Source organism: Recurvomyces mirabilis (genome assembly GCF_035927965.1).
Source record: "Recurvomyces mirabilis strain CCFEE 5264 chromosome Unknown scaffold_59, whole genome shotgun sequence".
Lineage (NCBI taxonomy): Eukaryota > Fungi > Ascomycota > Dothideomycetes > Mycosphaerellales > Teratosphaeriaceae > Recurvomyces > Recurvomyces mirabilis.
The window spans coordinates 1-22,547 of NW_027041993.1; the positions used below are offsets into that span (position 1 = coordinate 1).

Genomic DNA, 22,547 nt, shown 5'->3' on the forward strand with positions numbered 1-22,547 from the left:
TTAAAGAACGTCGTTATCGGCTAGTACGCGCTACGTAGTAACGTTAATAGTATAGTACTATACCTAGTACGCCCTAACGAAGCTATTACGTAGCTCGGATACTTTAGTAATACGACTATTAAATCTTAGAGGGAGCTATCGTAGTTAGCTATCGAATCGTATACGGGATTTTATTAAGGGTAACTTACGAGTTTATATCTAGCTCTCTTACTACTAGAATAGTACCCGTACGCCTTATAGTCTAGTCGCTCGTAACGACGGCTTACGGCAATACTCTTAGTATACCTCTTATAGGTAGAGTATTTAGCCTTAGTATCGGGATCGGCTGCGGCTATAGACTATTCTTAGATAGAGTTGTCCTCGAATATTAATAATATAATGCCTAGCAAGTATAACCCCTTAGTATAAGTACTAGCTATATTAATGTTAATGTTAGTATTAATGTTAATTGTTAATTACTACTTATAATTAGGTTATATACTATAAGTATACCGTATAGGATCCGCAAGCCCCCTAAATATACCTGTTTATATAATAGCGCCTTACTAGTCGCTATATAGATATTGTAGATAATGTTATTAACGATTAGAAGAATCTTGCGAAGACTATTAATATAATATTTAAAGTCCGAGTAAAGGTAAGAAGCGGAATTAGGCCTATTTGTTTCTCTACGCGCGGCGTATAAATAAACAAACAAACGTATAGGCCTTAATATCCGCCTAACTTACGCGAATAGCTAACCCTAAGTATTATAACTCGCTAAGCACGTAGACACTCTTAGGCGGCTATTCGTAGGGTAACTAAGGTATATTTATAAGGTAAATTCCTAACTTAGATATAAGTTTAATAATAGTTATAGTCCTACGAACCTATAAGGTACCGTAGGGTATCCTTATAGTTAAGCTAGGGATCTCTATAGGAGATACCTATAGTAGAGCGAAACGAAGTAAAGCCTACCTTTTCTACTACGGGCCTAATAAGGACCTTAGGCGTAAGAGGGGGCGTCTATAAGGTATCGTACTATATCTATAGTATCCTATACGTAACCGTAGGGGGACCGCAGGCTGTCTATAGTTAACCTAGGTTATATAATATATTCCGGCCCCCCGTAGGGGGTCCGTAGAGTGTCTAATCCGGATACCTAATAGAACATATTAGCTCCTATATTAAGCGAGGGGGCTAAGGAGAGGAGATAGAGGAAAAGGAAGTAGGGACTTCCTTCTCTTCTACTCCTTAAGTTTACTATCGTTACTATCGTACTAGATACCGCGTACGTACCGCTAGCGTAGCTAGGGTACGTACGGCGAGTACGCTCTTCGATTTATCCCTACCCTCTTCCTTACTATAACCCCTTCGTCGTAGCCGTATCCCCTACGTAACTACGCCGGAAACCTTATAGTATATAATACTAACTAAACTAACGACGCTACGATTAGTTAGATTAGTCGAGATACGAATCTCCTATATATATAGAATAGGTATTTCTTATATATATAGTTTGTATTTAACCTAAGTTACTAACCTACTAAAAGGTTAAACCCTAGAGTAGTTACTTACCTAACCTATCGCTTAGAACTTACTCGTCTAAGGAGCTCTAACCCCCTTATACTATAGGTATATAATTATAAGAGTCTAAAACTCTATCTTATACTTAGTAGTAGAGTTTCTTTATCTATACTATTATAGATCTCGTTAAGCTTTAAAGCGATTATTACTCTAACTAAAGGTCTCTCTAATTTTAGTAAGTCTCGTTATTTCTATAGAGAAGATCTTAGGAGTCGTAATACGATAGTCTAAAGGTTAGTTATTACCTAAGTAATTCTTAAGATAAAGCTAGATCTACTTAGTAGCTAGTTTTTGAAGGTAGAAAGAGATAAATATTAGTCTTTTTATCTAAGTACTAAACTAGTTATAATATATCTTAAACGTAAGTAAGTACTATATCTTAAACGTCTTAAACTATTGCTAGTTACTAGTAAATTCCTAGGGTTTATTAGCCTTAGATCCTATTAACCTAGTAGCTCCTATAGTAGATCCTATAATAGATATATTAGCTATATATACCTACTTAATCTAGCTAGTAACTAAGTCGACTATTTTCGTTAGGTAATAGCGTCTAAACCTCTAATTTAACGCTACTTCCCAATATAGTACTAGATATACGCTAATATTAGTAATCTTAAGTATCCTCTAATACTTCTCTAGAAGTAGTACTTAAAATATTATAAGGGGTTACTAATAGAGTAGGAAGGTAACTAGGCGTAGATAATTTAAGGCGTAGATAGTAGCGTAACTAATTAATAGTAGATAAAACCTATCGCTAACTTCTATACTTAAGGTTAAGTATAAAGCTCCTAACTACTTAGTATAAGACTACTACTATATATAAAGAAGATTCGTACGTACGCTATCGCTCTTTTATACTCTATTATAGAGAGCGTAAGAGTACCTATAGTACTCTATTACATAAGATAAAGTACTCTATCTACGCGGGTATACGCTAGGAGAGTATCTTATATAGTATAGAATAGCCCTATAATACTTTAACTAGCGAGTTACTATAAGATCTTTTTCTAAATATAGTACTTATAATACTCTAGTCTATAACGACCTAAGTATTTATAAAACCCTAACGTATAACTAAAAGGTTAGAGGGGTAAGAAGTAGATAATAAAGTATCAAAATAGATATCTCTTAGTATCTAGGATTCTAAGTTATATAAGTTATAGGATACTTAACTAAAGTCTAGAGCTAGGATATCGGAGCGTAGAGGCTTAGTAGGGTAAGGTAAAGTATCCTCGTCGTTATAGTCGTCGTTAAAGTAGATAGGCGATTAATATGATTTGGCCCCTTATCGCGGCGGAGGTTGATATCGGAGATTAGTAGGTATTGGATCGTAGGTAGAAGGCGGATAACATCGTATTACATGTCAATGATTATTATCGTGCTACTGGTCAGTTCTGAGCCGAAATCGTAGTGACGTCACGACCAGAATTCACATCAAGATTCACCTTCCGAGGGGACCGGCCTAAGCGTTGAGCGTGAGACAGCTAATCACAGCAGGCATGTCTATTACTTCACTCGATCCTTGTACAGCATGTCCTTCGACAATACTCCATCATCACACCACTCCGGCAACCCCCATGTTGTGTGCACCGGTCAAAACGCTAATGACAAGACGCGCAAGATGGTTCCTTGCATTTCCAGAGCTCGGAAGTCCGCCGACATTTACTATGGAGCCCAGTGGAAAGTGGCGTGACAGCTCACACCATGTGCCTGTACCTGGCATGAATGGCACAACGCACTCAAGTATGGGCTAATTATCCACGACTTGGCAGCGGTGGTGTCGGTGTCAGTGGTGTGGTCGCTGGTGATGCTTGCTGCCTTACAAACCCGCTCTTCGATCACTTGTGCGAAGTTGGAATGCAGTAGTGCTGCATGTCAAGTATATCTGGCTACAGCCCTCAGTGCCAGCTCGATACCATTCGACCAACCCGTTGCCTCAAGAAAGTACCTGCAATGCTTCACGCTATGCGCAATGCAGCTCTCCAGCGAGCTTCTTCAGACCCAGCTGTCGTAATATCGGAACATGTCTCGCCTCCAGTGTCGTCGATGCCACCCTCGAACAGCGAGCCCGAACAGTTCTCGAAACCACCGCTCGTGAGAAAGATGTCTGGCCAGGTGGTCAAGCCGGCCCAGCGACCGTACTCGCGCAGGAAATACCACACCATGCCAGAGATAAGCACCTGTTCAAAGTCTGTCCACTTCAGCGATGATACGAATGAGACAAGACACTTCTTGCGAGGCGACACACCCAACGCCGCCGTGGTCGATCCTTCAAGGAGAGATACATCTGAAGATACGAGTCTTCGGATGCTGCACTCTTTTGGCGCAATAGAAACCTATGAGCAGGATGCCAAAGCCGTCCAGCTGGAGCATCTGATCCTGTCCCCAGACCAGCAAGCACTAAATGGAACCTGTACTGTGCGTAATCTCTGCTTCCACAAGCGCGTAGCGATACGCTTCACAATGGACGGCTGGACGACCGTATCTGAAGTCGAGGCGGAATACTACAACAGCGTCAAGAACCCGCTATCCGATCGAGGCGATCGCTTCACTTTCGATATCAAGCTGCCACATTACGCAAACACCGAGAGGAAGGTTCTGCTGCTCTGCATCAAATACAATGCTGGTGGAGAGGAGTTCTGGGACAACAACGACAACATCAACTACCGGGTTGATCTGAAAGAGAGTACACATCAGCCACCCCCACCCATTAGACTAGACACTCTCGAGCCTGTTACTCAATTAGTCAAAGCCACCCAACATCGTCGGGGTTCGCTGTCTTTTGTATTGGGCGAGCTCGTCGCGAAGAGCGCTTCGACAAGTGACCTCGACGCGGCATGTAGAAACTCAGAGTCATCGCCAGAGGCAAGGCTATTTAGCAATGGCAAAGTCCACACCCAGGCGCCGATCACCGACTCAATCAAGAACGCCTTGGTCGACGCGCCACGCGCTCCATCCCTTCCAACGTCCCCAGATGGCCCAGACTCTATGCCGACCCAACGACCAACCTATATCGTAACCAATCGCAAAACGAATCCCGCGCGGCGCACTGTCTCATCTCTTGCATCCACCTCGTGTCCTGTCAATAGACCAGCCATGGGGCCGGATCAGTATCGTAGACTACTGCAGCAGTTCTGCTATGTAAGTTCGGCCACAATGGCTCAATGTCCGAAGTAAAAGCTGACTTACGGTTCTAGTTCGTCCCTGCACCCAAGACTCCACCGGGTGGTGCGACGGAGATGAGGTATCAGACTGCTGCTAGTGGTAGGGAGCGTTTGGCAGTGTGATTGGTTGATGCTGTGGAAGATGGAAGAAGATCAAGAGGTAGGAGTGGTATGGGGGTGGTCAGCGCACATAGAGTCGTAATAATAATCACAACGATTGAACGATGAATGTGATGCTTGCATGGTATCTAAAGCTCATGCAAGCATATCACGTACCTCAACTGTGGCTCTGCTCATCATCCTGGGGAACAAGGGCCTACGCGGTAGCATATGCAAGTCGTGCCTGTTCCTGTGTTCGTCCGTATGCAATTCATAGCTTGTGAAGCCAACGCATGGTCGCCGTCACCTGGCCGATCCCTGAGCAGCAACACACGATGCTTTCACTTATCTCTGAGGTGGTCGTGCCGCACGAGCCCAAGTTTAGTACTTTGTATAATATAGTCGAGCATTTAGGTAACTGCTTGTTGAATGACACAATGAACTATCGCAAAGACTCTCGAGCGATTATCGATTGTATTGCTATCATAATTACGGCCATGTCTACGAAACATCGCAGACATCCTCATACTCGAAGTCGGTGCAAGCCGCTCTCAAATGTCACCAATAAAGATCTCGCGATTCCCAGAATGCACCGGCTCCGAATTCGTGATCATCAAATTCAACTGCGCCTGATGCAAAATCGCCTTTACACTCCCCGTCTCGACATCGTCTGGGAACGTGAAAGTCCGGTAGAGCTGCCCGGTATGCCTCTCTCTAACCCACTCCCGGACTCCCGTCTCCCCGGCGTAAGAACGAGATCGCTGAATCCAGGCGCAACGCCATGCGCACCCTTCCCGTTGCCATCGACGTGCACACCACTAGCAGCACCATCTCCGGAATTCTGGATCCTCTCGATCTTATGCCCGAAGGACGTCTGCCACAGCGCCTTGTAGTCGGGTCTCGGGACGTGCGCTTTAACGACGAGGGTCCGCTTCTCAGCCCAGCGGAGTCTGATGTTGGATTTCTTGCAGAGGCCAGGAAAGTCGCCGTCTAGGAGGTAGGCTGAATCCGTTTCGCTGATGTCGAAGGAGGGGGCTTGCTGGGCGTTGTGGCTGTGGAAAACGTGCTGGCCGAAGGTGTCGCTGAAGTTGTGAGCAAATCGGGAGCGTAGGACTTCTGCGGCGGCAGGGAACTCTGGGATGAGAGATGCCATATTGAACTGGTGGATATGGGCCTTTGGCACATCCGACATCGAACTAGACCCGCGCCACAGTGTCTGAAAAAGGATGTGCTGTGGAAAAAGTGCAAACAAGGGAGTCCAGAAATGGCATCATCCTCATCTACTGCACCAAAGCATATGACATTATGAGACTTAAGGTCAGCCCGCTGCGTAAGGTGGTGGCACATTCCTACCACAGGAGATCTACAAGCACCCTACCAGGGTTGGACGCCATCGCTCTAGCTGCCTAAGCAAAGAATGGTTGGCGTGGTTTCTACTCCAGGATGGGTAACGTTCGATGCGCATGTGTCTCGTGACTTGTACGAGCTTCCTCTGATAGGACTGTGGCATTCTCGCACTCGCGAGTGGACCTACTAAGACTGTTAGCGGACGATGGGTTCGATATGTGTACTACTAAATCCAGGAACCATAGCCCCAACGCCAATTCCACCACTGTACACAAGCGTCCGATGCGGAAGTAATCGTGCTCAATTGTGCTTTCATCGCTCCGGATCTGCAAGCCATAGATTCCAACATTCAGCGCAGACTGCAATGAGTTGTGCAGGATACTGTGGCTAACAAGGTCAGCGTCGGCGAACGCTTCGAGTTTGAGAGGCGGCATGGTGATTGATATTAGCGACAGGGACGACGCAGACGGTTGTGTTGTAGGAGACCGCTTCCATCTCTATATGAACGGTGCTATGTCTGAGATGAGGCGTGGAACCATAGGCTCGGTAGCAAAGCCCTTACCTTCGTCAAGCTTTATTGTCTTTCACCCAAAAGCAGTTCCAGCACCCAGAACAAAATCATTGTGGTACACTTCCTGTCCAGCAAGATCGTCCAGATTGCAATTGGGCCATCGAACATACGTGCTATGCCCTCAGCTATTGATGTGCTACGAACGAGAACATGCTTCGCGATAAGAAAATATGGCCCCAGCACACCATCCCTATCCGAGACAGCCAAACTTCAGGATCTTTGAACATTCGGCACCATGTTTTGATCTGGAGACGGCATTGGTAGCGACTGAAGATATTGCACAATGGAGCAATCCTCGCATTTGACGAGCTTCTGAAGGCCTTGTATCTGAAGAGCCAAGAGGCAAAGTGTCAGCATAATTCGGAGCTAAGGTCTCGCTCATGTGACTCCAGAGCGCTGCACGCTGCCACAATGCCCGATGCAGTCGCAGGGAATTCTTTCACGCATTAGTACTTACCTGGAGCTGCAAAGACGAAATGAATTCGGTCCTTCGCACGGTGAATTCGTCCCTGGCCACGGCCTTAGTCTCTAGCTCCTCGATATACTTCACCGCCGCGGTAATGACCGTAGCCTTGGAAGGGGCCTTCAAATACCGGTTGGAGTCCTCGAGGCCAAGTGTGCTATCGCAGAAGTTGTTCAGAGTCGGCAGCTTGGCACTAAGCACGTCAAGGTTAGATTTCAGGTTGTGGCGATAGCGACGTTCGATGACTTTGTGGGGCACCCGAAGGGATCGTGGCGTGGCGGAATTGTGTTGCTTTGACTCCGACTGATGTTTTAATGCCGCCGTCGCTTTCTCTTTTGCGAGATAATACTGCGCCTCTGCTCTTTGCAGCTCATCCTCCGCTTCTGATTTTGGCTCGAAGTCCCTAGGTGATGCCGGACGTCTAGGTGGACTGAATCCATGCTGACTCAAAGAGTTGGCATTCGAAGCAAATGGATATTCCTGGTATTGCTCAGGATTTGGTGACTTGGCCGCAAACTGAGTGATGGATGGAACTTTCGTAACCACAGCGCAGGAGGTGCATGACCGCCAGACGGTGGACTGATTTGGAGCCATTCCAGGTCCCAGTGAGGATGTTGCCATTGGATACTGCTCGCTCCATTTGAAAGGCTCTGCCACCTCCGTGGTCAATTTTCTGCTGTGGGCGACCTCAATGGCGTCCCTCGCCACTCGACTATCACCAGCAGGTGGCACAGGCCAGGCCAGGCCTATTCGATGAACGTTAGTGATGTGCAGACATTCTCAATGAGGATCGGTCGACATACTGTCCCAGGACTCGTAGCTTGCTGGTTCACAAACACCGTTAAGACGGTTCCCCTCCTGGCGACGGGTCATTGCTGGAGTGTCAACGATCATCGCTATAAACGTCGTTGGCTTAGGACTTGAGCCGTGCTATTGCGGCAAGGTCGGTAATTTGGTCGTCTTGGGTTGTTGTTCGGAGGTGGGAATCTGAGCGGGCCAGCAGGATTATTAAAGGCCTGGACTGTCACACGGCAGGGGAGATGACTGAATGATCTACACGGAGATACAGCCCGCACCCCGCTTAGCAGCTGCTTTTCGTGATCTTTCAGGGCATAGAAGCCTCCGTGCGATAGCGGGCATTATGTAGGCGGAAGCCGCGTCAGGGCAGTTTTGGGCCGTGAATTGTCGCGCTTAGCTTCGATTGAGGGCATGAGACGAGAGTGCGCACAGTCTTTCCCTCAAGACAGAGCGGATGTAAAGGAGCACTGTATGGAGGATACAGCGTGTCCACAGTCCTGGTGGGATGTGAGATGGGGTGAGGTGTAGGGCAATTGTAGAGCTCTGCCACGAGGTTAGGTCGGACCCTGGAGTGGAGGCTAGTGTCTCTTGGCAGTCTTGACCCGCAACTTGGCGAGGCCCAGTCTTTTATGGCGCTCTCCTCCGTCGACTTCACTTTCTCTGAGACGTCCCGTTCAATGGACGTATTCAGCGTTCATGGCCTTGTGAGCAACTAGACGGGGACACTACTGTGATTGCAAGACCTGCTGATATGCTACCTCTCGGCCACGTTCGCCCAGCCGTCCTCTCAATGAATCGGCCGAAGCTCCACGGTTATGGAGAAGGGTCCGATTGGCACGGAGGTCTGAGATGCCTTGCAAGATTCACTACTCAATCTGAAGTCACATTAGGACATCTTCTTTCGACACAAGGGTTGCATTTCTTTAGCGATGCTAAATATAATACTAGTACGCTCCTCGCGATATCTAGTAAGCCTGCTGCTTAATAATACTCTACTACTCTTTATACGTATAACGTTTCGAGTACCTCTTAAGGTTATATTCCTTGTCTACTATACGATCGACAAAGACGTAATTAAGTCCGGTACTATATATAGGATAGTTGAAGATAGTATTACTAAGCGAAGGTCTTTTTCTAGAATATAAAGAACTTGTAGACTTAATAGACGGTATTAGACTATTATACTTATTATTATATATAAGTATTACGTACCTAGCGTATAAGGGGGTTAGAGCTCGTTAGACGAGTAAGTTCTAAGTAATAGGTTAGGTAAGTAACTACTCTAAGATTTAACCTTTTAGTAGGTTAGTAACTTAGGTTAAATATAAACTACCTATATAAAAAAGCGTCCCTCTATATATATAGGAAATTCGTATATCGACTAATCTATCTAATTATAGCGCGGTTAGTTTAGTTAGTAGCGTCTAATCTAACTAATTAAAGGAGTATTAGTTATATTAGTTATAGGAGCGGAAGCCTCCTATAAGGTTTCTAGCGTAGTTACGTAGGGGATATAGCTACGACGAAGGGGTTATAGTAAGGAAGAGGGTAGAGATAAATCGAAGAGCGTACGCTATACGTACCCTAGCTACGCTAGCGGTACGTACGCAATATCTAGTATAATAGTAATAATAGTAAACTTAAGGAGTAGAGGAGAAGGAAGTTCGTACTTCCTTTTCTTCTATCTCCTCTCCTAAGCCCTCTCGCTTAATATAGGAGCTAATATATTCTATTAGGTATCCGCCTTAGATACCCTACGGACCCTCTATAGGGAGCTAGAATATATTACGTAACCTAGGCTAACTATAGATAGCCTACGGTCCCCCTACGGTTACGTATAGGATACTATAGATATAGTACGATACCTTATATATACTCCTATAATAGACTTATAAGACTACTCTAAAGTTAAGAGTACTTAAGAAAGATTAACTAACGTCGTTCTAGCTCTTTTCTTATCCTTAAGGCTTAGCTCTTACTTTATTAAATACTTTAACAACCTTCTGGATATAGCCTAAATATCTCTTAGTAGAAGTAATATAGATAGACTAGTATCTTAAAAAAGAATATAGCTAATTTTTAAAGGTTAGTATCTAATTATAGTAAGCTAAGCGTTAAGAGAGCTAACCTATCGAATAGAAGATCCTCTAGAAGACTACTTTACCGCCTTTATTCTATAGATACCCGAGCTTATATATAATAATAAAGATAATACTTAGGTACCGTCTACTATATCTATAAGTCCTTTAGATTCTAGAATAGAACCGCCGCTCGGCGGCGCTATTATATATTATTCTAAATATAGCACTACCCTTAGTTAGGTATTTATTAGTTATCTAGTAGATAATAAACACGATCTCGAAAAATGCTCGAAACGTTGCGTATATAAAGGATTATAGGAGACTATCGAGCAGCAGGCTTACTAAGTATCTCGAGGAGCGTGGTAGCATGCGACTAGTATAGCTAAAGAAATACAATTGTTAGCCTCGAAAGCAGATGTTCTAGTGCAGTAGTAGGGAACAGTTCCCGAAAGGCTTACCCTAAGACCTCAAGACCAATTAAGGGACGGAATGAGTCTAGGATATTAGCAAGTCTCGCACTTATAGTAGTATTCTTCTAGATGCTATCGTGTCCAGTAGGCTTCAGCACCCTTTAGCACTCTAATGCTGTCGGCCTCGGCGCCCAAATTTGCGTACATCGTTACGATGGCAAGCAACGCTGCCCCGGCCATGCTAAGGTAGCATTGCGGCCGCTGCATGTGCGGAATTGCCGAGGTGTAGAAGAGCAGCGAATTAACGCCCGCTTTACATCCGTTGTCGTCCAATGAGACCGGCGCCTTTGCATCCCTCGTCTTGGCTAAACCAATGCTGTGCATTGATCTACCGCTTATTGCTTCGGATTGTACTTTTCAGGTACGGTCGTGTAAGTAGCCTTCTTCTGGCGCTGTGCGGACCTTCGTCGTGGATGGCGACCATTGGTGCTTGGCCGTAACTCTTGGCCACATCATTACTAGTCGATCTTCGGCAGCGCTGCCTTGAAACTGTATATAGTGTCCAGTCCTCCTTCAACACTGTTGATGGAGAGCTCCTTAGGTCCAAGTCACACGACGGGACCAAGCCGAAGATGAGCACGATGGACAGCCGTTGCGTTTCGATCCGTCTAGTGCTGGTACCACATCCATGTGCCGCTGTATGGTACTGACCAGTAAGCGTATAAGACATCACGCAGAGTATGTCGTTCAATAAGACGCTTCCAGAGGTGCCAGATACAGTATGCAGCGAGCGCAATGCAGACGCCATGGTGCTTGCTGACACCATGTTGCGATCAACTTTTCTATGCTTCGTGCTCGAACTGTCTATAGTAAGTGACTTGGATAGAGGCACAAGAAGTACTAGGATCAAGACGCAAACCCACGAAGCGTAGGAGGTCACAAACAAGGGTCGTACATACGCGAGGCGAGGCCTACACTAGTGCACCCGGCTGCATATGCATGCTAGACATGGTGAATCGTGGTCATGAAGCACTGTGCCATCAGCTATTGCGCCTTGATGTGGCACGATCTGTGAACCGTCGCAATCCAATATATCTTCCTGCACTTTCCAGAAGAAAGTACCCTCGCCTCTATTTTCCTACCATGCTTGGTTACTGTCATTTCCCGGCACATTGTGCAGCTGTTGCGATCCTGGTCGACTTTTCTTGAAGTTGAGTTGGGCCTCACACAACACCTGTCCTTGCAGTGTAGTAGACCTTGCCACGAACCTGACGGCTCTCTTATGAACGCTAGCTCACCCCACGAATCGTCATCTTCTTCGTTGTAATCAGCGCACTTTTCACTCCAGGCATAAATCCACTGGTTGCATATGCTTGGCTCATGTCTCACATCATAACGCCGCCAAAGCTTGGGAACGTTTGACAGTACTGGATGACCGGCGTCAACTGGCTGGTTGGTAAGTAACCACTACCAGCCGCACTTGGGCCTGCTGGAACACCGAGTAGGACCTTGACGTTCGAGTTCTTACTTTCCGTCTTGGCCCAGGTGTCCCATACATCGAAGTTGAAGTTGTTCTGGGTGGTGGCATTCGCGACGTAGGACTGTATGCCGCAGAAATTATTGTAGTATTGCACGAACACGGCATCGAAGCTGACGGTGTTGTTGAGCATAACACCGTCGGCGGCGTCTGGATAGGGACATTGTGGTGCTGCTGTAAGGTAGTACTTCTTGCTTGTGTCGGCGTCCATAAGCGAGCGCAAAGTTTGGCCGAAACTGATCATGTTGTTGACAGTGTTCTCGAAGTCGAAGTTAAAGCCGTCTACCACAGCACTGCCGAATGGTCGATCTACTGCAGAGGTCGTACTTGAGACAGGGCCAAATGTCGCCCAGATCAAGTTCGCCATACTCGTTGCTTGATCGGCGGTCGTAAAGCCTCCTTAGGTATAAGTGGCTCCCCCGATCGATAGTAGGATGGTCTTGCCATACTGTTGCTGGCAGGTTGTGATGTCTCGCCGATCTGTGGACAGTTCATAAGCTGCGTGCCGTTGAATAGCGTGCAGTTGTTGCCTTGATTAGCGAGGTTGATAACAGGCTCGCCACCGTGTCCGGTCGTCATCTGATAAAGGAAGGCCATTAGTATCACGTCGAAATTTGTGTCTGCGCAGTATGATGCCAGAGGTTTCTGAGCCAGATCGCCAGTGCCTTGCCCGTAGGAGTTCTGTCCCCAGTATACAGCATTATTGTTGACCGACCCATTGAAGGCTCCGTAGGCTGATCCAAGAAGAAGCGCGAAAGCTGTCGCAGTGGTCAGTATAGACGAGAACATGGCGAAGTGTAGAGTGCTGAAGATCTGTATGTCACTGCAATACGTAGTTACTAGCCAGTACATATTCCATGGCCGTCTTCTCGATCTTCGCTGGTCGCACTGTGGTAGGCAAGCATGCTTCCAGCACAGCACACATTGCCTAACGGCCATTCAGAGACCGATCAAAGACATTGTCGCCAACAGTCATCGCTAATGGCCAGAGATGACAGCTTTTGGCCAAGAAAATGCTCCATAGGTACAGCTTCGTGCTGGAGGAGGAGGTTGAATGCTACTGAGAAATGGAGGGCGTTGTAGAACCATTAAAGTCGAAGTCTCATGTAGTAAGTTACTCTGGACAGGAAAGGTGCACTTAAGTGAGTTTCCGGTCGTCTCGCGGTGGCGGTGACTACAAACATTGTCTCACGTGGCGAAACAGCGTTGCGATCCCAACGATTGCTAATTAGCTACTAAGAGCTTTACCAGCCGGGCTACCAGGTGGCACATTTCAGCGAGAAAGCTACGCCGACTTTTAGGACGAGTGTTTCGCTGCGAAGATATTGGATCAAGTCGAGGTAGTTTTCGACAGAATGAAGTATAGCTAGAAGTCTACTCAAGCTGTTAGTGTCCTGATTGGCATCGCTACAAGAGTTTTTTCTCTCAACCGAGTCGTAACTGATCGCTCTATAGTCTTCTTAGCAACTGTACGTACTACTGTAGCTAAATGGACTGACGCGGTGCACGGCCGTTCAATCCTTCCCGGTCTGCTTACCGAGTAGAACAAACGGACTACATTGCATGAATGAAGCGCGAGATGGCAAGGAGCAAAAGCGAATTTGTTATGAGGCGATTTGGCTTAAACGTAGCTGGCTTGCGTTAACGCTCACCTATGTTCATTAGGTTTCTCTCTCCCTTGTCAAGCTTCGCTGCCCTACTAGCTCGCTTCAGCTGATCGGAGCATATCACGACCCCTTCTATCGCATGATTGCATACACGTCAGTATGCTTCATCGATGGCACGCTTTTCTGCTATAACCTGTGGGACGCTTGCCAAGCATGCAACCGTCGACGATGGTGTGATCATCTATATATTATGTGCTATAAACAAATCTGGGCTCGCTTTCATGTTTGTATAACTGTTTCAGTTTTCACCCCTCCTTGCTCGCATCTGCTATTTCCTTCTCCCTAGATTGGATCCACTCAGCCATATGCGAACTCATCGCCTGCACTGGCGTCGTATTATTCTCCTGCCACAATCTTCACTTTGCCGGTGCTTTTGGGATAACAGTGCTCCTTTTTCGGCACTACGACGTGCAGCAAGCCGGCGTCGAGTCGGGCATCGAGCTTCTCCATATCCACATCGACTGGGAAGCGGAATTCGCGGCGAAAGGCGCCGATGCGGCGCTCGGCAATGATGAGCCAAGGCGGCAGGTCGCTACCGTCTTCTGCTTCCTGTCGCATCAGCTTGCTGTCCTTGCCGACGGCGGCGTACAGAGACTGGCCGTCTCCGTCACCGTTTTGCGCACCCTTACGATTGATGGTTGTACCGTTTGCGCCATGGTACGTGCTTAGCGGAGCAGCAGGATCATTGGCGTAGGCGCCCTTGAAATGTAAGGGACGCGTAGTCGTGCCAGTGATGACGAGGTGACGCCAGCTTAACCATTGGATGGCGAGCGCATTCGGGTCCTTTAAGCCAGGGACCTCGAGGTCAATAAGGTAGGCACTCGTAACGTCGCTGAAGTCGACATCGGGCTGGTTGGGGTGCGCTATAGGGTTGGGCTTGCGGCGTGCGAGCACATCCAGGAAGCTGTTGTGCTGGTGGAGGCGCTCGTGCATGTGATCGACAGTCGGGCCCTCAGGTCCGTAGTCGGCGAAGATTGGGTAGCCGGCCATTTCGGGCGGGTGTTGCTAATGTGGCGGCGGTTTCTGGTAGTACTGAATGAACTTGGTAGGTTTGCAAAGGAATACAATTACTGATATGGGATGTGAGCGTTTGGTGGTCTACGCCTTCTCTATTTAAGTAGTGAAGCGTAGCTACCACAAGAACCCCTTCAGATACACGACCACGCCATCGATACCATCCATGTCTCGTCCACGTGGCGCCATGTCACGCATGTCTCGTCCACGTGGCGCCATGTCACGCACAATGGCCTTGGGTGTCGACCTTGGCGGTCTGCCTGGAGTGTGCCGCATAGCTCGCATAGCCGTGTAACCTTTACAAGCTCGACGTCGAACTCCAGTCGCACTGGGACGTTCACAGCCCTGGCAGCTAGTGGCGACCTCACCTCGCTCTTCACACCGAGCCGACCGCCAAGTTGTGGCCAGAACGAGCGAACGCTCCCAGCGTTTCGAAGTCCGATTCATAGACACGTGGGTTGCGGCGCAGACGAGACAATCTCAACGGGCGTGTCCGTTTGTGAGTCACAGTTCTCCATCAGATTTGTGTAAAGCTTAGACAGATTGTCCACGCAGCCGTCGCGATGACGGAATGGTGGCAAGATGTTGCGTGCACCTTCCTTCTCCACCTTGCATAACAACCTTGAGACGTGGCGTTGCTAACGGTAAGGGTCCTGGAGCGGTGTTCCCGGGGATGCACGTACACGTTCTTATCCAATGCTGCCAAGTATGATGCCAAGCACGTCGCGGAGCACGCCGAAGGGCTAGGCTGTGTCACAACGGCTCGGGCCGGACCAAATCTGCCCCTCTGCAACGAGACCACCCGAACTACATTACCACCAAGTGCTTTGGCTCTCAATATTCGTGATACACAATCACATAACCACAAAGCTGTAAGACTATCGCTCCTGTCATCAACGCCCGTTCAACTTCAATCTTTGTTGCGTGCGCCGCCGCCGCCAAATCAACGATGAGAAACATGTTCACCAACAACAAGCCGACCTGTGTAGTAAATTTTGGCTTCTACCAGAAGGACACGATTCGAGGTAAGTCAACTTCAGCTATTTTATGCCGTATTGGCTAACATTGGCTCAAGCTATCACCTTGCCACGCAACGGACACTCTCATCACCGAGAGAGCCACAACAGCATACCTGCAGATACGATACCAAGTGCGTTCGATCGTTCCTGGCGCACCACACCCTTACCTGGGAGCGATTCGTACCAGAGTCCGTTGCTCGCGGTAAAGACTCCTCCTATGACCCTGCCGCCTCCAGTCTCTCGACAATCTTCCGACACCTCCTCAACGTACTCCTAAGGCTTGGAGCCCGGCCAGCAGTCTTCTCTCGACAATGACGCTCCTATAACCTCCGAAGAGCTTGATCAGCTAATGGCCGACACCATGCCAGAAGCGATTCCGTTGGGGCCCTAGGTCGACACTTATGTGACAGCAGATCCAGCTAGTCGGAGAGCCGTAGCTCGCCGCCCATCGGTTGAACGAAGAGCTTCCACACGAGCAGCCAATCGGCCGCCACGCTTGCTCCACAGGGTTTTCGAGCGGCGTTACCGCGACAATCTCAACTCGCAGATTAAAACACTCCCTTCAAAACTACCAACTTTGCGGGATAGTGTCGCGTGCTCACTCGACGTTAATGACGTCAACTTCCAAGCTATTACAGGTCCATCAAAGGCTCTTGTCATCGCCTCTACCTCTAGATATATCGAACGACTTGAAATGCAGGATGTGCAGACGACTGCTTTCGTGAAATCATTAAAAGAACAAATCAATGGTCTACAGAAGCTTGTCCGCCGGGACGACTACCTAGTTCAACAAGACTCCCAATTCCTGCCAATGTTCGCGCAAGACGATCCGTGCGCGGTCATCAGTAGACAGCGGGAGTGCAAGGTTGCTGCATGACTGTAGCCCGGGTTGTTGCTGGGCAGTCGAGAAAAGGCGAGTTCCACTCCCTAGATTCGCTAGGTAGTACAATACGCCGAGAGTCTTTAGTAGGGTTGATCTGCATATCTTTTCGTTGGGGCTTACCGGCAAAATCAGATGGAGAAATGTAAAATATGTGTTCGAAGCTTAATGTCACACCCATTCAATTGTTCCGAACACTGCAAACACGAGTTTCGGCAAAGAGCTCAAGTGGCCAACCAGTTGTTGTATAAGAAGCTGTATTGTGCTGCTTGTACCCGAGAGCTATCAAGTAGCGGAGATATTTCAGTCTTGATGTCGGTGTGCTCTAACATGACCATCGATCTTCGGCAGATCGGGCACCTCCAAAATCGTGTAGAGCAGACTTGAGCGAAACAATGCTGGTGAAAGAAGTGCAAACATTGCAACCCAGCTATGCGGTCGGAATTTGCGATCGTGTCAAGACAGATTACACTGGGAGGCTCGAAGTCAGTGTATTTCTTTACCAATTGTGAATAACGCAACGGTAAACCTCACCAGAACGGATTCGTTGGGAGCCTTTTATGTTCAACTGCTCCAATTCTCTCAGCCCACTCGACGAATGTTTCATCAATCGCTTCGATTACTATCTCTTTTGAGAGCCCCGGGCACGGTCGACTCTGACTGGGAAACGATTGTAAGCCGTCTTCTACCGTCGCCGCGTCCACTGGTATTCTGCGGGTCCTTCTCGACCTAGTCCCCTCAATATCCGTACTCCTTGCATAATGGCCAGCATGACTAATGCACTCACAACGTCGAATGGATCATGGCGCTTAGAAGGATTGCAATACTTGCAAAAACGATAAATAGAACTGTCTGTAACGGGCAGTCCCGAGTGTCATTGGAAGGAGTTCCAACATGATTCAAATCTGTGGAAGCGAGTGTGCGCAATAGAGTTGGTGCAGAAGCTGGAACGTATGGAAGGAGGCAGATAGACATAGCTTTAACTTTGTAGAGGTGCAGAGATGATTGTGTTGCACCGTAATATAGAGTCATGATGTTGAATTTAATAGCCAGCCATAAGGACAACCCCCACAATGAATCCATGTCGCAGTGGCGAGGAGATCGGACAGTGCTGTCTGCTACGATTGTACACGAGACTAATAGCTCGACGTGGACATAGGCGCGTGCCAAATGTGACATGTACTGCTATGTCATGATGGAGACTCAGCCCAACAGCAATTATGATAATCGATCACATGTAACCATTTGAGCGAAGTGTGCTAGAAAATTGGTCACTCGAAACGATTGCTAACGTAAGGTAGGCGTTGCTGAGGGGCACGCAGTCTGCCTCAAACCTCGAAAAGCTCGATCTCAAGCTTTTTGTGCAGTCTAGTACGCTGAATGTGCAGGAGAGATAGCGGGATGATATATTGCAGAATGAGGCAGCCACCCGCCCGTTGTGCAGTCAGTCGCCAAGCATCACGACGGAAGGATGTGAGGACACGGACTGAATGTCGGGAAAAAGGAGGGATATCAGCGTAATCATATATGTATATGATCGAGTCCCATCCTGGAGCGCGCTCTTTTATGCTCTAAAGCTCCGATAATATCGATGGGCTACAGTTCGTCAAGAAAATCGCAGTAGCACTAATCTACTCTCTGGACTCTAAAATCACCATGAGCCCCGAGGAACGCAATACGGACGGTGGGCCTCCGAAGGTTCAGATCTATCGGCAGAGGTGTTGCAGGTGCACCGTGTCTGGCATCGATATATTTCATGTTTACCGCTCATAGCTCGGTCCACGAAGTGCCATTCCAGAGTGCAGCCGCATTCCGGACAGCGTAGTATACTCTGGCAGCGGTACAGTTGTTCCTTAGGCACTGGAGGGGTGCACTCGCCGGTGAGGCCCGTCTGACTCTTGATCTTGCGCAGCTCGAGCTCAGTCTGCAGACGAAGAGGAGAACATGCAAGGTCGACTTTCACTAAGTGAATCATGTCAGCATAATTCAGCTACGTGTCATTTATCTAGCAGCAACTCACCGTTCGATCGGTCAACACCTCGTCTCATAGCGTCCACATCCGTGTATGTAGCATCGCTGACGCCGAGGTTGAGGCGGCTGATGTTCGGCATGTCAGTGCCATCTCCACTGGTCCTTAGCGGAGAGACCACATGCGGTGACGAGAAGAGTGCCGGGACGGTGTCGACAGGCTTCAAATCTGTAGGAGAAGGCCAAGCATGCTGGGGGACAGCGCTGCTTGAGGTACAGTCCGCATACGGGGTGTGTCCCCGCTCGTGGTAGAGCATGTCAGGCGGTGGTGTGCTTGGCGGCAAGAATTTCTTGTACGTGTCACCGGGACAATCATCGGTGCCTTCGAAGCCGAAAGGTGGCTGCCCAATAAACATGGTACTGCTAAGGCGTCTCATATACTCTGGCGGAGACCCCATGATTGCTTGCCTAGTACTTCCCGATATTGTTTTCTTGTTTGAGTTGATGAAGTAAAAATTAAACTGCTTGCGCATCGTCTGGAGACTGTCCAAAGTCGCCCCATCATGCGTCCGCACTCCTTAATATATGGCGTTTGGCGGAGTCACGGCGGCATCATGTCCACGCGGTAAACGTGAGCCGATAGCGTCCAGCATGGGCAAACATGTCCCTAGCTCTCAGGCGAGGCTCACGTGTATCACACACTACTGATAGAATCGCTAGCTCCGCCACCTTGGATGACGTGCTGTCTTCCGCCGCAGGCCAACAGAAGATGGGAGAAGGAGCAAAACTCAGAGGTATAAGACCACGTGGTACGTGCATCACGCCACTCGAGAAACGGTTAGGCGGCTGTGAAATGTTTTGCCCCTCAGACCTCTAGTCACCTGGGCCAGTGCACCGCACGAGATGCAGGCGTCAATCCTAGTCTGAAGTCACCCTAGCATTATCTAAATCATGCTTACCTTGTAGCACACGGTGAGATTCTCTAGACGATGTAGAAGCAGAGACGCGATAGGCGCGCGGATTGAGCGAAGACACTTGTGCTGTTCGTTGGGTAAGTATAGAATCGAAGGTCGACCTGAATCACAACTTTTCGGGATGACGACCTAATGGCCGGCTAGATCACTGTATAAGCGCACCGCTTCGTATAGAGACTGCAATGCTGATCTGTAGGTGATGAGGAAGCATATCTTGGACTACATGTACAGAACCATCGTTTTCATGCGGAGCGACCCTGCGTCGATACCCTTCATCTTGTTATCTATGTATGCTGACTCGCGTCTAGAGCCCATTTGTCTCGGCGAACCGGTGTCCTTGAGGATGCAGATGAGTCTCTACGAAATCCCTGATGCTAGACCGGCGTCGTCCACGCGATCCTTGCCCAATGTTTCCAAGCTCAGCTGTCGCAACACTACATCTTACATCGTCGTTCGGCGTGTGGTGTTTCGGGCGTAAAGAGCGATACAAGCTCGAGCTTCGACGACGCAACTGGCACATTAAACCCTTCTGCTCGGCAACTGCAACATCGGGGTCTGTTCCGCCTCCAACGCTGTTGCGGGATAGTGATCTTACGAGTGGACCACCATCCTCCTCCGAAGGACTATCCATCTGCGTAGCTTGCCCTTGACAGTGTTCGCAACGTGATGCAGATGTATCTCTGTCAGTTCTATAACAAAGCGAAAGGAGGACTAAGACCGAAGGATGTAGGAATTAGCAGCCGGCCACCGTTCTTGTCACGAATCGAATTGCTTACTTTGTAGACTGCCAATTCTCGAGCCATCCGTCCAAGTGCTATGCTTCTGATGCTCCACAACCGCAGGCGCATGGGTCGTAGCTAATGGCACAGCAACAGCCTCCGCGGTCTTGAATCGCGACTCAATGACGCTGACCCTATCCATCAGACCGTGATCAGTAGAGGCGGAAAGGCAAACGCTTGGCTTAGAGGTTGACTTCAGGACCTCGCCACTCGGAACTTCAATTTCGCTGTTGAGCTCCGAGGACTGCGCTAAGGTAAGAGAGGCACTCTCTTGCTCGCGGATAGGTCCCGTTAATGAGTGCTCGGTTGGCTAGAGAGGCTTCTCAAGACCAGCCTCCGCGGCATAGTCGCTGTCTTCGTATGGATTGTACATAGACATTGCTGGATATGTGGTTACCTAATGCCTCGGGTAACGGAAGAAAAGGTCGGTTGTGTACGTGAATGAAGCAGATTGTGTAATATTTGCCAATATTGATAACCTGAGATGAACCTCCCATAGGCTTTATGCACCAAAGCATAGGCAGCGCGAGAGTGGCGACCTTTCGACATCGTGATGTAGTGTGCTGTAATACGCGCATATCGAAACATCTGTTCGCGTGATGGAAACGTAACAACGCCGGACATTTAGGCTGCCGAATGTGGGTCCTATAGCGTGATACAGACTAATTCGTGTCGCCGAGTACGCAGATGTAAGTCTTGGCAGCATCATTGGACGTAGTTGGAGATTAAATGCATATCTGGATATGAATGTGGACATTAGCAACCCGAACGACGAGGCCCGATAGCATGCTGCTACAGCCGCACAATGCCGTATGCGGGGGCAATCCGACTAGCCTAGCCAAAGAACCCTTCAGCAAATGGATTTGGCGCGACATCGAGTATTGCTCGCAGTCCGCCAAGGGTTATGGACATCGACCCTGTTTACTGCAAGTGTTCAAGACCTTTAAGCCTCACAGAAAATCACACCACAACACACCACATCACACCACATCACACCTCACCGCCCTACCAGCCCAACTGGAGGCGATTCTTTCGGAGGCTTTTCCATACATACGGTTCGTACGAGTGAATGTTATAGACTCGATCTAATTGGCAATAAGGAGCTGCAACAAGCTACCTTGGGGATCTGAGCCTAGATCGTTATTCCGCACTATAGGTCACGCTACTAGGGAACGATAGTCCCTAGCTATATAGTTAATTACTTTATCTATAGAAGAATAGAGACGTAGTCTAGTAGAGATAGATCTAAAGATCCGCTAGCGTAGAGGCGCTTATCCGAAGCTATATTACGCTATATTACGCTATATTACGCTATAAGGCTTTAATAAGATTCCGTATACTATAGTAGACGGCTTCTTAGTAAGGCGATTAGAGGTAGATAATCGTAGGAAGACCTATTATTAAGCTTAGTAATACTACTATACTTATATTATCTAAAACGGAGCTTGTTCTATATAGGTATAATAGAAAGGTTATCTTTATATATTCTCTTTCTCGTATCCTCCTTACCTACTCTTTTTCCGCTAGTCTACGAAAAGACGTAAGTATAAGTAGACTATTAAACAATATTGTCCGATTTAGCTTAGAAATCTCTTACTAATATATAGGAGGAATAGTCCGTCTATAGCAAGACCTAATTAACTATTCCTAGCGAGCTACTAGATAAGAACAAGCTTAAGAAACTTACTAAGTATTTCTATACTACTTTAGTATTAAATATTAGGTTAGGTATTACTCTTATTTTATATTGTTTTAAGCCTAGATTTAGTTTATAGGTACTCTATATAGTATATATCGTATTCTAAGAATTTTTAGACTATAAATAGTCTATAGCTATAGATATCGTTATCGCTAACCTTATTATAAGGTCCGCTTTTTGCTAAGCTTCCCTATATCTAGACTTTTATTATATATTAGCGCGACTTTATTATAAGCTAGTATAAGCCTAACCAATATGAGGCCTAGGAGGCAACTAAACATCAATAGGATCCTCCCCAAATCCGGTAAGGCGCGAAGCTGCACGGTCTAGATTTTAGTAGGATCCTATTTAGTAGGATCCGTACTTCTAGAACTGCCTATAGGCGCCGTTCTACACGCTAAAACAGGATGCATCTTACTCGTAGTACTCGATTGTCTGTCCGGTATTATTTCTAGTACGTCTAGACAGTATTTCGCAGTACTAGGGTTAGGGTATAGGTGTACGCTAGTAG

The 22,547-nt window shown here is 47.7% G+C and overlaps 6 protein-coding genes across 6 annotated transcripts; 1 reads left to right on the plus strand and 5 right to left on the minus strand.

The window, feature by feature from the left end:
- Positions 1–3,669: 3,669 nt before the first annotated feature.
- Positions 3,670–4,853, plus strand: LTS14_010915 (uncharacterized protein; the record flags this gene model as incomplete). The annotated part of the gene is made up of 2 exons (XM_064843591.1): positions 3,670–4,707; positions 4,764–4,853. 2 exons carry the CDS (start codon positions 3,670–3,672, stop codon positions 4,851–4,853), a joined length of 1,128 nt encoding a protein of 375 aa, XP_064688824.1.
- A 527-nt stretch (positions 4,854–5,380) lies between these two features.
- On the minus strand, positions 5,381–5,982 carry LTS14_010916 (uncharacterized protein; the record flags this gene model as incomplete). The annotated part of the gene is made up of 2 exons (XM_064843592.1): positions 5,381–5,499; positions 5,553–5,982. The coding sequence occupies 2 exons, from the start codon at positions 5,980–5,982 to the stop codon at positions 5,381–5,383; spliced, it is 549 nt and encodes a 182-aa protein (XP_064688825.1).
- Positions 5,983–7,186: 1,204 nt separating this feature from the next.
- LTS14_010917 (uncharacterized protein) lies at positions 7,187–8,083 on the minus strand (the record flags this gene model as incomplete). Its single annotated transcript, XM_064843593.1, has 2 exons — positions 7,187–7,956; positions 8,014–8,083. 2 exons carry the CDS (start codon positions 8,081–8,083, stop codon positions 7,187–7,189), a joined length of 840 nt encoding a protein of 279 aa, XP_064688826.1.
- Positions 8,084–11,884: 3,801 nt separating this feature from the next.
- CHT2_2 (Chitinase 2) lies at positions 11,885–12,825 on the minus strand (the record flags this gene model as incomplete). Its single annotated transcript, XM_064843594.1, has 2 exons — positions 11,885–12,432; positions 12,486–12,825. The coding sequence occupies 2 exons, from the start codon at positions 12,823–12,825 to the stop codon at positions 11,885–11,887; spliced, it is 888 nt and encodes a 295-aa protein (XP_064688827.1).
- Positions 12,826–14,039: 1,214 nt separating this feature from the next.
- Positions 14,040–14,693, minus strand: LTS14_010919 (uncharacterized protein; the record flags this gene model as incomplete). Its single annotated transcript, XM_064843595.1, has 1 exon — positions 14,040–14,693. One exon carries the CDS (start codon positions 14,691–14,693, stop codon positions 14,040–14,042), a length of 654 nt encoding a protein of 217 aa, XP_064688828.1.
- A 3,920-nt stretch (positions 14,694–18,613) lies between these two features.
- Positions 18,614–19,042, minus strand: LTS14_010920 (uncharacterized protein; the record flags this gene model as incomplete). Its single annotated transcript, XM_064843596.1, is given in 2 exon segments — positions 18,614–18,621; positions 18,637–19,042. 2 exon segments carry the CDS (start codon positions 19,040–19,042, stop codon positions 18,614–18,616), a joined length of 414 nt encoding a protein of 137 aa, XP_064688829.1.
- Between the last annotated feature and the right edge of the window lie 3,505 nt (positions 19,043–22,547).